The following is a 13,539-nucleotide window of genomic DNA, read 5'->3' on the forward strand; positions in this document are numbered from 1 at the left end:
TAAGCCAGTGTGCTACAAATACTGAGACAGCACTCTAGAGCTCAGGGTTGCAACTTCTGAGTCCGAGCACTGCAGCTACTGAAGCTCCAGGGCCTAGAGCCTGTGCTCCTCAGCAAGAGAACCCACTGCAATTAGAGACCTGCACACCGCCGCAGAGTGACCCCTGCTTGCTGCAACTTGGGAAAGCCCGTGTGCAGCCACACAGACCCACCACAGCCAAAAAACAGAATAAATAAATAAACCTTTTTTAAAAGAGAGAAAGAAAAGAAGAAAAAAAGAGAACATGGAGATACTGTAATATATTATTGTAAATGTCCACTTTCGACCAAAAATTATGAGACATTCAAATAAACAGGGGAGCGTGAGCCACACCCAGGAAAATACAGCAGTCGAAAGAGACTGACTCTGCCCTGATGCTGGAGTTAGTTTCCAGGCCCCTATTAGAAATCTGTTCAAAGAACGGAAGGATGCAGACACTGTTAAAATGATAAATTGTGTGTTACCTACATGTTGCCGCTGTTTTTAAACTAAATACGAGATGGGGGAAGAAAGAACTAAAGGAAAGTATGTCCACAGAATTAGGGAAAACACGATGACCACTCAACAAATAGTTTCAGTAGAGAAACAGGAATGATCATTCTAGAGATTAAAGGTAACATAACTGAAATGAAGAATTCACAAGACGGGCTCAACAGCAGACTTAAGATCACAGAGGAATCCAATAACCACTTAGAAATGAAATTGCTGATTCACAGAGTCGGTGTAAGATTAAATCCATATGAAATTTTCAGGAAATTTAGCAGAGTTCTGCTTGTTCCTCATCTTTGCCAATAATTGTGATTATCAGAACTTTAGTTGTATTGAATATGAATCCATGAATATTCATGGATATGAAAGTGAAATATGAATTTCACTTTCACTTCCCTGATGACGAATGAGGTTGAGCAGGTGTTGATGAGTCACCTAACCGTTCCTGCATCTTTTTTTGTGTAATAATTGTTTCAGTTGTTTTATCCACTTTTGAATGCTTTTTAATTTAATTTTAGTAATTCTTTATGGGGCTTCCCTGCTGGCTTAGTGGTAAAGACTCCTCCTGCCAATGCAGGAGATGCAGGCTCAATCCCTGGGTTGGGGAGATCCCCCTGGAGAAGGAAATGGCAACCCACTCCAGTATTCTTGCCTGGGAAATCCCATGGACAGAGGAGCCTGGCGGGCTGCAGTCCATGGGGTTGCAGAGTCGGACACGACTGAGTGACTAAACACCAACATTTCTCTGTGGATTCTGGGTTCAAGCCTTTTGTCAGATGTGTGTTTTGCGGATATTCTCTCACAGCCAGCAGTTTGCAGTTTCGTGGTCTCAGTGATACAGCACGGACTGTGTAAAGCTAATGTAATTAGACATTTTCAAAATTGACAAAGTCATCATCACAGTGGGAGACTTCAACATGTATCTCAGGAATTGGCAGATCAAACAAACCAAGAATAAATAACTCCATAGAGAATTTCAATAGCAGCTGTAACCAACGTAACGGTCCCAGGGCGGCTACTCTGATAGGCTTCGCGAATTCTCACTCTATGCAGAGGCTGCCCAGTCATCCAGGACCTAAAGGCTATTTATACTCAGCTACAGAGTAAATCTCAACATTAAAATACCATTTTATGCCAAGTTTGGCAAATTATTCTTTAAATGAGAATATCCAGGGCAATAAGAATACAGAAAGATGAACTGTCCTATCCGTTTTGGGCATAAAAATTGGTCCAAGCCTTTGGAGAAGAACTTGGCAATATAGAATTACAATACGCAATATGCAATTACAGAGGCATGCCCTTTGGCCCAGGTACTCCACATCTAGAACCTACGCTCCTGAAACATTTGCACACCTGTGCAAATATACGTGGTTCAAGCATGCTTTTGCAGGTGACATTAGGTGTGGCAATGCCATGCAATTTGGTTCTGAGCAATTCATCTCTCATCCGTCTTTGGGCCTCTCCTGGTGAGCTCCCTGACATTTCCTTATGTCTGCCTCCAGGGTTAGGGCAGCTCTACTCTCTGAGACTGGATTAACACTTTTTAAAAATGTTTTATGAGTTGTTCACAGTAGAATCACAAGTATACCGCCCACAACAAATGTTCCTTCTCATTTTTTAGAAACCCTCCAGGCACTTCACAATGTGGTCCTGCCTGTGTATTACCCTTGTGTGTGCGTGATAAGTGACTTCAGTCGTGCCCAATTCTTCGTGACTCCATGGACTATAGCCCACCAGGCTCCTCTGTCCATGGGATTCTCCAGGCAAGAATACTGGAGTGGGTTGCCATGCCCTCCTCCAGGGGATCTTCCCGACCCAGGGATGGAACCTGCATCTCTTATGTCTCCTTCATTGGCAGGCGGGTTCTTTACCACTAGTGCCCCCTGGGAAGCTCCGCGTGCTACCCTCTCACCTGCCAATTTCCAGCTGTGCCCTCCAGCTCCATGGACTCCCTCAGCTGACCAACTTGTGCTGCTTCCCACCTTCGGGTCCTAAGGGGAAGGGTCCCGTCCCCTTCCGCCAAGCGCTGCCCCCTCCTCTGCTTCATCTCTCTACCCTCCTCTTCCATCCTTCCATCCCGCATCGCTGCCTGGCACAGCACAGCTCCAACCGATCTGGGTGCCATGCCGTTGGGTCCCCAGCCCTCTGTGTGTGCCAACTCCATCCGGAAATTTAGTTATGATACAGTCATCTGTCTTCCTCACCTTTTATGACTTAGGTTCCCCATAGGGAGCATAGTGTCTGGCACATGGAGTTTCACTTCCCCCTGAAAAAAATTTCCTTTTTTTTGACTTGCATTTTAAAATTTTTTGAATAATTATTAAAAAAATTTTTTTATCAGAGTATAATTTTTTTACAATGTTGTATTAGTTTCTGCTGTACAACAATGTGAATATATTCTCTCCTTCTTGGACCTCCCTCCCACCCACCCCCAATCCTGCCCCTCGAGGTCATCACAGAGCAGTGAGCTGAGCTCCCTCTGCTGCACAGTCGCTTCCCACTCTTACATATACTACCATATACACGCCAATCCCAATCTCAATCAGTCCCGCCCTCTCCTTCCCGCCTTGTGCCCACAAGTCCGTTCTCCACGCCTGCATCTCTAGTCCTGGCCCGCAAATAGGTTCATCTGTACCATTTTTCTAGACTCCATATTGTGCATTAATATACAATATTTATTTTTCCCTTTCTGACTGACTTCAGTCTGTATGACAGACTCTAGTTTTATCCACATCACTGCAAATGTCAAAATATTTCTTAAATGTACAGCCAATCACATGAGTGAAGAGAGAGGAGCAGGACTTCCCTGGAGGTTCAATGGTTAGGATTCCTCCCTTTTGCTGCCAAGGACTCAGATAGGATTCCTGACTGGAGGGAACTAAGAACTAAAATCTTGCCAGCGTGGCCCCCAAAAGAAGAGAGAGAGAGAGAGGACAGAGGAGCAAAAGTGGGACATTCGTGCGTCAGGGAGCAGTAAAGAGACCGGCTGAATAATAGCACCTGGGGAGGCGGGTAGATCACGCCTGTCAGCAGGCTTCTGTCCACACGGATGATCAAATTAGCTGAATTCAGAGCTTCAGAGGCAGGCACGGTTGCAAAGAGCAAGTTCGGTTTCCTTTGGGAGCTGCCGAACTTTCAATTAACCTTTTTAATCCCCGAAAAGCAGAAGAGACCCCCATCCGCACACTTTTGTGTGCTCTGCAGCTGACTGAGGGGTGAGGGCGGAAAAATACCAGCCTCCATTTGGAGCATTAAAGAGAAAACTATTAAAGCGGCATTTTTTCCTTTTTTTAAGAGAGAGTACAAAGAAGAATTACGAGAAACCCCTGAAATTACAAGTGTGGGTTACAGTAATTGCTAAATTGCAGAGCTCCAACTTCATTAGACACACACCCCCTCAGCTTGCACAGTTTTCCAGGGCTGTCTCGAGCTGACAAGCGCCAAAAAGCTCGGTGGGAAGTCTGGCAGGGAGTTGAGTGGGACTCACGGGGGCCCCATCCTGGGCGAGGCTGGAATGCAGAGATGGGCCAGAACTAGTAAGTTTCTGTTCTTTAGTCCTCAACTCCTGTGGGGGGACAATACAGCCTGCGCAGGGGGCAGCAGGCAGAACTGGGAGGTTAGCAGGGTTTGTTTTTTTTTTTTTTTTAATTCTGCAGAAACAGCAATGATCTGTGGCCAATTGATTTGGAAGCCCCAAGAATTTGCCTTCAAAGACCCTGGATTCAGGCCGGTCTCCAGCATCATTTTCACCATTCCTAGCTGTGACATCTACAGTTTCAAGGATAAATTCTCTCCTCCTCTGAGGATCATCACCCATCTCTGCACAAACATGGTCTCCTTTGAACAGCATCCTCTTCCATGTTCGTATCCCTGGCACCTCAGACACATCAGCTACATACAGATGTGTTCCACTTACCTCTTTCTCTTCTTTAATGAGTGAATGAATTTGAGACTGGGCTGGGTCCTCGTTGGATGGCACAGGCTTTCTCTAGTGGTGCTGCTCGGGTTTCTCACTGTGGTGGCTTCTTCTGTTGCGGAGCCCAGGCTCAGCAGTTGTGGTACACAGGCTGAGTTCCAGCACAGCATATGGGATCTTGCCCCACCGGGGATCGAACCTGTGTCCCCTGCATTGGCAGACCGCTTCTTAACCACTGAACCACCTGAGAAGCCAGACCACATCTTTCACATAGACACACCTTATGCTTTTCACGTTGCCTCCAAGCGCTTAAGGCAAAGACCTGAGTCCCACCTTCAAAATTTCTGAAGTGAGCCAGGAGATGAATCTACAGCTTCGTCAGAGCCCAGAGACAGATCAGATGCATATTAGACTGATGGCCCTTCATAGTCATGGCCTGAAGGAGGAAGGGGCATGTTCTTTTCCGGGGGAAATGTATCTATTTTACATACGACTGTTTTTTTTTTTTTTTCTTTTTACACACAATATTTGGAGAAAATAAAAAACGGCATGCAAGGAAGCAGTTCACACGCAGGAGGGTGGGGGAGAGGTTCAGGTCACAGCTTCCCCTGAGGGGCTGCCCTGTGGAACCTGGCCCCACCCACTGGGTCCCTGCCTGCTTCTCAAGACCCATGCCAGCAGGTCGGCCTCCTCTAAACCATCCTAGCAGGGACTCCCCTGGCAGTCCACTGGGTAAGAATCCACCTTCCAATGCAAGAGATCCCTGGTTGGGGAACTACGATCCCAAGTGCCATGGGGAACGATCATGGGGAACGATGCCCAAGCACCGAAATTGAGACCTGAGGCAGTCAAAAGGACAGACCACCCTAGGCCCTAAGGAAGTGGCCTTCTTGACCAATTCAGTTAATTTCTAGACTTCCCTGTGGTCCAACGGCTAAGACTCTGTGTTCCCGATGCAAAGGGCTCGGGGTCGATCCCTGGTCAGGGAACTAGATTCCACGTGCTGCAACTAAGACCCAGTGCAGCCAAATAAATAAATATTTTAAAAAACTAACCAAGTAACTCATATGACATTTCCATGGGTCCCGCAGGTTTCTGCCCTCATGAGGCTTCTGTTCTAGTGCAGGGGCCTTGGGGCCTCTGGTGAGTGTGGTCAGCCAATGTCCTCAAAATTCACGTCTGCTGGAATCTCAGAATGTGACCTTATTTGGAAAGAGTCATCGCAGATGTACTTAGTTAAATCAAGAGCAGGTCCCACTGGATTAGGGGGCCCTAAATCTAGTGACAAGTGTTCTTATGAAAAGAGACACACAGGAGAGACTGAAGCAGCCACAAGCCACACGACGCCGGGAGCCACTGGAAGCCGGAAGAAGGGAGGAAGGATCCTCCCCTTGAGGCTTCAGGGTGGGTGGGCCAGCAGACCCCAGATCACCTCACCTCTCTTACCAGCGCTCTCATCTTCCCCAGAAATTACACCCAAAACTTACATTGCCAGACAAGACACAGGCCACCCAGTTAAAGCTGAACTTCACATACATAAGGGCTTCCCTGGTGGTTCAGACAGTAAGGAATCTGCCTGCAATGCAGGAGAACTGGGTTTGATCCCTGGGTTGGGAAGATCCCCTGGAGAAGGGAAAGGCAACCCACTCCAGTGTTCCTGCCTAGAGAATTCCATGGACAGAGGAGCCCGGTGGGCTACCATCCATGGGGTCGAAAAGAGTTGAACTCGATTGAGTGACTAAGAGTTTCACTTCTCACATGCATGATGAATAATATTGTAGTGAAAAAAAGTTCCATGCACTATTTGGGACATACTTACATTTAAAAAAAAATCATCTGTGACTTACCTGAAATTCAGATTTAACCAAGCAACCCGTGATTGTTTCCAGACTCTGGCAGCCCTAGGAATGCAGTTGGGAAGGACTCATTCCCCCACCCCACCCTGGTCACCCCTCTGCTCCCTCAGTCTCTCTGTGCCTGGCAGGGACCCTGTGGCTTTGCCAGCCCTGTTCTCAGCAGCCTCCTCTATGGCCCCGTGGGTTTGGGCTTCTTTTTACTCTGGGATAGGCCCCGTTCCGCTCTCACCACATCCTGCCGAGGTGCAGGGGCCCCCTGCCTGCCCCCCGTCACTCCGAGGCACACACCTGGCACCACATCCGTTGCTGTGAGACAGGCCAGGCCCAGAAGGGTTGAGACACAGACATTGCTTTCACACTTAACTTTCAAGATCGCTTTAAAATGTACATGGGCTTCCCTGGTGGCTCAGGGGTAAAGAGTCCAGCTGCAACGCAGGACACACATGCAGGAGACACGTGTCCACTCCCCAAGTCCAAAAGATCCCCGGGGAAGGAAATGGCAACCCACTCCAGCATTCGTGCCTGGACGGAGGAACCTGGTGGGCTACACGGGGTCGCAAAAGAGTCGGATGTGACTGAGCAACTAAACAACAACAAATACATAATGAAGTTTACCATTTTCGCTATTTTTAAATGGACAGGACTTCCCTGGTGGTCCAGCAGTTAAAATTCCGCACTTTCAACGTAGGGGGTGTGGGTTCAATCCCTAGTCGGGGAACTATATGAGATCCCACAAGCCACATGGCATGGCCAAAAAATATATATACAGCTCAGGGGCATTAAGTACATACGTGTTGTTGTGAAACCATCACCACCATCCTCCTCCTGAACTATTTTTCTCCCTAGACTGAAGTTCTGTTGGCATGAAACACACCTCCCCTTGCCCGCTTCCCCAGCCCCGGGCACCCACCACTCTAGCCAAGGATGTTCTAAGGGTTGTTGGCTTTCAGTTGCTCAGTCCTGACTCTTTGCGACCCCATGGACAGCAGCACGCCAGCCTTCCCTGTCTTTTACCATCTCCCGGAGCTTGTTCAAACTCATGTCTATTGAGTCAGTGATGCCATCCATCCAACCATCTCATCCTCTGTCATCCCCTTCTCCTCCCTTCAGTCTTCCCCAGCATCAGGGTCTTTTCCAGTGAATCTGCTCTTCACATCAGGTGGCCGAAGTATTGGAGCTCCATCTTCACCATCAGTCCCTCCAACAAATATTCAGGGTTGATTTCCTTTAGGATGGACTGGTTGGATATCCTTGCAGTCCAAGGGACTCTCAAGAGTCTTCTCCAGCATCGCAATTTGAAAGCATCAATTCTTTGGCTAAGGGTAAGAAGTTCTACAGATGGCGGCCAGCACCAGGCTATGAAAGCTGCCATGTGGTAGGTATCCCCAACCCCCCCACCGTGGGGCCCCTGAGGGGATGCAGGAGCTGGGCAGAATCCTGATTCTAGCAGTACCCACCCTGGCTGGGCCAGCAAGGATGCCCCTGGGGCTTGCTTCCTGAGTGTCACGGCCCTAGACTCAATTCCACCTGGGCGGTGTCCTCAGTCTCCCTCCCACGGGGTCACTCCACATGGCTGTTTCCTACAGGGGACTTAATACTGCTTCATGGAACAGGCTCTGATGCTGTCACTTATCAGGGAGATGGAGAGGCCATGGCTGTTCTCCACATGTTGGGACGGCCTGATGCTGATGCACCTGGTACCCAAGGGAGGGAGGGGGAACGGAGAAGGGGGGAAAGAAGGAATGGGGGGAGGGGAGGAGGATAATGCAGTGATGTGGGCGACGACGGGCAGCATCTCCCTGGCAGGGCCGACTCTCCCAGTAATTAGTTTTTGAATCAGCCAGATGGTTCAAGCCCCACTCACTCTGGGCAGCTTTAATAATTTCCACTCCCTTTTCATTCTCATTATTCACAGCCGTCCTCTCTGAACTGAAAGGAAGATGCTTTCTCTGCTGGGGGACTCGGCCTTCCTGCAGCTGTAGCTTCCCCAAGGCCCAGAGGAACCCCCTGTATACCTGGGAAGTGGTGGCTACACAGCTGGGCAGGGATGCCTGCAGGACCCTGCAGGGCCGGGTGGGGCCCTGAGCATGGAGGGCGGCCCGCAGCCGGTGTGTCCCCCGGGGCCAGTCCTGGGAACCCCGAGGCAGAGGCTCTGGAGGTGGCGGGGCTCACACAGACCCGTGAGGGGATGGAGTGCAGGGAGGTGCCCTTGGGCCTCCGGGGTGCTGCCTCCGGGGTGCAGGGAGGAGAGCTGGTACACGGGTGCTTACCGGCCTGCATCGCAGCCTGGCCTGCTCCCTGCCCCATCTCTGCCGGCCTCCTTCTCTCTCCGGCCTCCTGGCTCCTCTGGCTCTGAGTCCTCCTGGCTCAGAGCTTCGCACATAGGAGGCCCTTCCCGACACCACCCCGGAAAGTGTTGGGTCCCCATTATGTGACCCTGCAGCAGCCATGTTCCCCGTCTAGCACTTGCCCCCATGGACAGCACATCACCGCTCGGCTCTCGGGGGCCTCCCCGCTGGCATTTTCCACCTGGTGTATGTTGTATGTGCTACTTTTATAGTCGGAAGTGGTGTTTACAAACAGGAGAGGCACACCCATAAACAGACCCAAAAGGAAAGCTCTGAGTCGGCTGATTTCCAGCAGGCTTCCTCCCCAGGTGGGGCCCACCTGCCCTGGGTCCTCAAAGGATGCACACGAGGCAGGGCAGGTCTGGGCAAGCCCGTAGGCTGCCAGTTGATTCTATTCTCTGGCTTGTCCACATCCTGCAGCCCAGAGCAAGGGAGGGGCCGACTCAGGACACCTGGTCCTCCCAGCCCTATTGGGACACCCTCCTCCCCACCCCCAGCAGGAGGCTGTGGCCCATCCTTGGGGCTTCCTGCTCACGCTCTGGGATGACTTGGTGACAGCCCAGAGTGAATCTTAAAGGTCTTTGAGGAGCTCCCGGAGTTGGTGAGTCTGAAGCCAGGGTTCCGAGGGGCAGGAGAAGGCCATGTGGGGTTTACGTGGGGATCAACTTGTCCGGGCTTCCCAGGATCTCCCTGGGTTTAGCACTGAAGTCCAGAGTCCCTGGAAACCCGTCATTCCCAGACAAGCTGGGACACTCAGCTGAATCTACAGCAGGGGATTTGCTCGGTTGGGCAGGCCCCATCACCAGGCCGTTCCTCCTTGGATGGGAGGGGCAGGTGAGCTAGGTGGAGAGGATGGCCTGGGCCCCTCTTGGTCCCAGAGCAAGGCTGGCTGTCGTTGGACAGGACAGCAGCATTAAGGGTCAGAGAGCAGGCTGGACATCGTCAGTGGGCCCCTGGGGGGACAAGCAGGATTTCTGAGCCAAGAGCAAGGCTTGGAGAGGGTGTCGGCCCCAGAGGGTCAGGGCCAGAGAGAGACGGTGCTGGACAGGGGTGGCCGGCAGGGGTGGCAGCGGGGACTGTTTTAGTATGGAGGAGCGAGGTGGGTTTCAGGTTCAGGGACTGCCGAGAATTACAGGGATTGAGGGCCGGGCAGAGCCAGGATGGCCTTGAGATGCCAGCCACCAGGGCTGCAACCCTGCTGGTGGGCCAACCCCCACAACCCCTGCCTGGGCCCACAGCACACACGGGTGTCGATGACACATCTCAGATCCTGAAGTAGAGGCTCCATGTGGTCACGGTCCAACCGTTCATCTGGAGATGAAGTCCACTTGCCTTCTCCCAAACGAGCCAATCTGCCCAACCGAAGGAGTAGGGAGGCCCCAGGGGCAGAGATGGTCCTGAGGCCACCCCACCCGGCCTGTTGGTGGCAGAGGCTCGAGCCCAAGTCACCCAAGTCCCAGTTCAGGGCTTTTCTACTTCCCCTGAGACTGGATCGGGGCAGGAATGGGGGTGTCATGGGTTGAAGAGTGACCGCTCCCAATCCCCCAAATCAACATCCACTTGGAACCTTATGTGGCCTTATGTGGACAGTCCTGGCAGTGTTAAGGTAAGAACCGGACGAGGTCACCCTGGATTAGGCTGGGCCTGAGATTCAATGAGAAACACCGGAAGAGGACTGACGCACAGATTGAACTACACAGCCACCGAAGCTGGAAGAGGCGGGAAGGCTCCTCCCTGGGCCTTCAGAGGGAGCCTCGTCCTGCCGACACATGATCTGGGATGTCTGACCCCCAGACTGCAAGAAAATCCATTTCTGCAGGCCTACACACAGCTAAGAAATACCCAGATCCCTGGTCTAGATGCCCCACTCGGGATGCAAGAAAAAACCTTGCAGGGCAGCCTCTTTTATTCCAGTCTTTTGGTGACTGAGTTCTCTTGGAATAAATTGGTATGAAATGATTGTCAAACACTGACCAGCTCATAGGGTTCACTGCAACAGACTTCAATTTTAAGAAGAAAAACATTATTTCCAGGATACAGTCATAGAAGCAGTGCACAGCACCGCCCGGTGGAATGCCTTCAAAGCCTCCTTTTAATGAATAAATTAAGACTCTGTTCGCTTTTCAATCATCCCCTTAAATCAGTGCTTCTAAGTCCCTGAAACCTTTCTTTCTCCCGAAAGGAGATGAAACAATTCCCCAGCAATCACTTCCACGCTATCTTCATACTCATCAAAGGAGTGCCGTGCTTTCGGGGTCAGAAAAGAGGGGATAAAAAAAAAAATCCCCACTCCAGAGTCTTCCGGGTTTGCATTTGGAACATTTATTTCAGGAAATACATTTTCAACACTTTGTTATTTATACAAAAAGAGACAAATTTCTCAGGAGGCACATAGCGAAAGGCCACTGTGGAACAGATCCCAGTGAAACTAACAAGTTTTCAAAATCTGGCTACAGAGAAGGAAGCAAAGGCGTCCCAAGACGGGCCGGGACCCCGATGCTGGCGACGGACGCATCCTTCAACATCTTGGTTTTGGCAAAAATGGCAAGTCGGCAAGTAAACTGTTTCTGCTGAGGGTTCTTCCTCTCTCAGGTGGGGAGGGAGTAAACACACGAAGCAATGACCTACACACACACACGCACGCGCGCACACACACACACACCGGTTGTCCACACCCACCCCTCCCACCTTCTCATGGGCCGCAAGAAGCCAGCCTGGGGCCTGCAGACAGTCACGGATTGGTGTCCCGAGTCTGAGCTCCCCGGCCCGGGGCCGTAAGGACATGGAGCCCGACTGTGGGCTGTGGACACCTGAGCCCTGATCAATCCCTCTCTGGGGGTCTTTATGATGGGCTCTGGGGGCAGGGGAGGTGCAGGGCCCCAGGCGCCTCAGGGCAACACGCAGTCAGGCTTGCCTGGCCTCCCACCTCCCTGTTTGTGGCGTCAGCTAGGCCTCCGTCGGGAGGGCTGTGTGTCTGGGGCGGCCAACTGAGCCTTCACTTAACCAGAGCATCTCGGGCCGAATGGGTGTCTAAACAGACAGACAGACACGCTTCCCTGGTCACACGGGGTGGGGGCAAGGCCGGCACTGAGCCCACAAGAGCCACTCAGAGCACCCCCAGCCGTGGTTCACACAACCCATGGCCCCCCACTTCCTTCTAGCACTTCACTTCCTCAGCTCCTCTACCAGATTCACTCACTTGGACCTTCCCAAAAATCAGGGCGGGGTAGGGTGCATCTTTTGCTTCCTTTGAATCCTCAAATTCCAGCAGGGGTGGGGGTGGGGAAGGGAGCAGGACATAAGGGGAGATGAAGACACATCTCCCTCTCTCCACCTTGTCCCAGTTCCCCGCCCGAGGGGACAGCTGGGGAGAGCTGGTGGCTCGCGTGGACGGCTGAGATAAAGGCACTTTCTGCTCCAGGACAGGCTCGCGGGTGGGTGGGCAGCAGCCAATGGGCAACTTGGGTCTCGTGGAATGAACTGCTCTCCCCCAGGGGCGGGCTCAGGGGCTCCCCAGCAGCGTGCAGGGAGGCGGGGCCAGGAAGGGGCCCCAGGTCCACTGGCAGGGTCCCATCCTCCCGCGGGCACCACCCCGCCATGCTCCAGGGGCTCTAGGAGCTGGGGGCCACTCCTGGCCCCGGGGAGCTGGGCCTGGAGTGGGGGCAGGGTCGGGAACTGAGTCAGCGGTCCTCCGGCCCCTTCTGGACCTCAGGGATGGCCAGAGAGCCGCCCCCCCACTCCAAGCTCCCCCCCACCCCCAGTCCTGGTCCCCGAAGTCAGTGGGCTAATAACAAACATACTCAGAGGGCACTCGTCATCTTGTTACTTGGCAGGTGTGAAGGGGCGGAGATCGAGGACACAAGGAGAAAATTATATAAAATAAAAATGGGGCGGGTGGCGGGAGACGGTAAAGACTCGGGGTAGGGTCCCGGGGCGGGCGGTGTCTACATCTCCTGGGCTTCGGGCGCCTTCTCCTCGACGCCGTTGGCCACGGCGCTGCTGCCCTCGTGCAGACGCTTCACGCGGTAGGCTTCGAAGTGGATGGTGCTGGTGATGTCTTTGATGTTCTGCATGTGTGTCCTGGGAGGGGCACGGGGGAGGAGTCACGAGGGGGGCCAGGAGTCAGTCAGGGCGGGGGTCCTGCTCACTCAGCCTGCCCTCCCCACTCCCAATCCCCACTACACGGTTCCCCAGGGGGGCAGTTCCCCAGCACGGCGCTTTAGCCCCACCAAGACAGACCAAGCCTGGACAGGAGCATGTGGGGGTGAGGAGGTGGATCTCCATGGCAACCCCTGCCTCTCTCAGGACCACGAATTCCAACACAGCCCCCTTTCTGTGACAACTCAATCGCCAGTTCAGGGACAGGCTGAGCACAGAGGACCCCGGCGGTGGGCAGGGCTGGAGTGCCCTTGCCCTGGTTCAGAAGAGCCAGGGCAGCGGCCAGGTGTGCTGGCAGGCGAGGGGCAGTGGCCTGCAGCAGGCAGGTGAGGAGCCTGGGGGTGGCGGGTACTGGTACCCTTGCTAATCATGTGTTCAAGCGTCCCTTCTCCACTGACCATCAGGGCAGGTTTGCAAAGGAGGTGCCAGAAGGGCTCGAGGTCAGAAAGGCGTCCTTCCGCAGCCAGGCTCTCCAGCACAGGGAGTTAGCTCCTGGAAGCCATATCCTCCCCCAACTTGGAGGCCATGAGAGATGGTCCCATCCCTCCTAGTGACTTCGTCCCTAGCATCCATCCTATTGGCTGAGGAGCTGGGAGCCCCTGGCACCCCAGAGGGAGCCCTCATCATCTCTGTTCACCTGCCCAGGCCCAGGCCTTACCACCTAGGCTGAGGACGGGCTCCTCCTTGCCTGGGCTCAAGGAAACTGAGGTGCGGCCTCCACCAGGTCAGAGGA

At 52.8% G+C, this 13,539-nt stretch overlaps 1 protein-coding gene across 11 annotated transcripts in view; it reads right to left on the reverse strand.

The window, feature by feature from the left end:
- Positions 1-10,947: 10,947 nt before the first annotated feature.
- SEPTIN9 (septin 9) overlaps positions 10,948-13,539 on the reverse strand; it is a 179,409-nt gene continuing 176,817 nt past the window's right edge. For all 11 annotated transcript variants that reach the window (XM_061392707.1, XM_061392712.1, XM_061392711.1 and 8 more), the window contains one exon: positions 10,948-12,728. In XM_061392707.1, the coding sequence (XP_061248691.1) occupies positions 12,593-12,728 (136 nt within the window). In that variant the 3' untranslated portion in view covers positions 10,948-12,592. The remainder of the gene's footprint in view (positions 12,729-13,539) is intronic.

The sequence above is a fragment of the Bos javanicus genome, chromosome 19 (genome assembly GCF_032452875.1).
Source record: "Bos javanicus breed banteng chromosome 19, ARS-OSU_banteng_1.0, whole genome shotgun sequence".
Taxonomy (NCBI): Eukaryota; Metazoa; Chordata; class Mammalia; order Artiodactyla; family Bovidae; genus Bos; species Bos javanicus.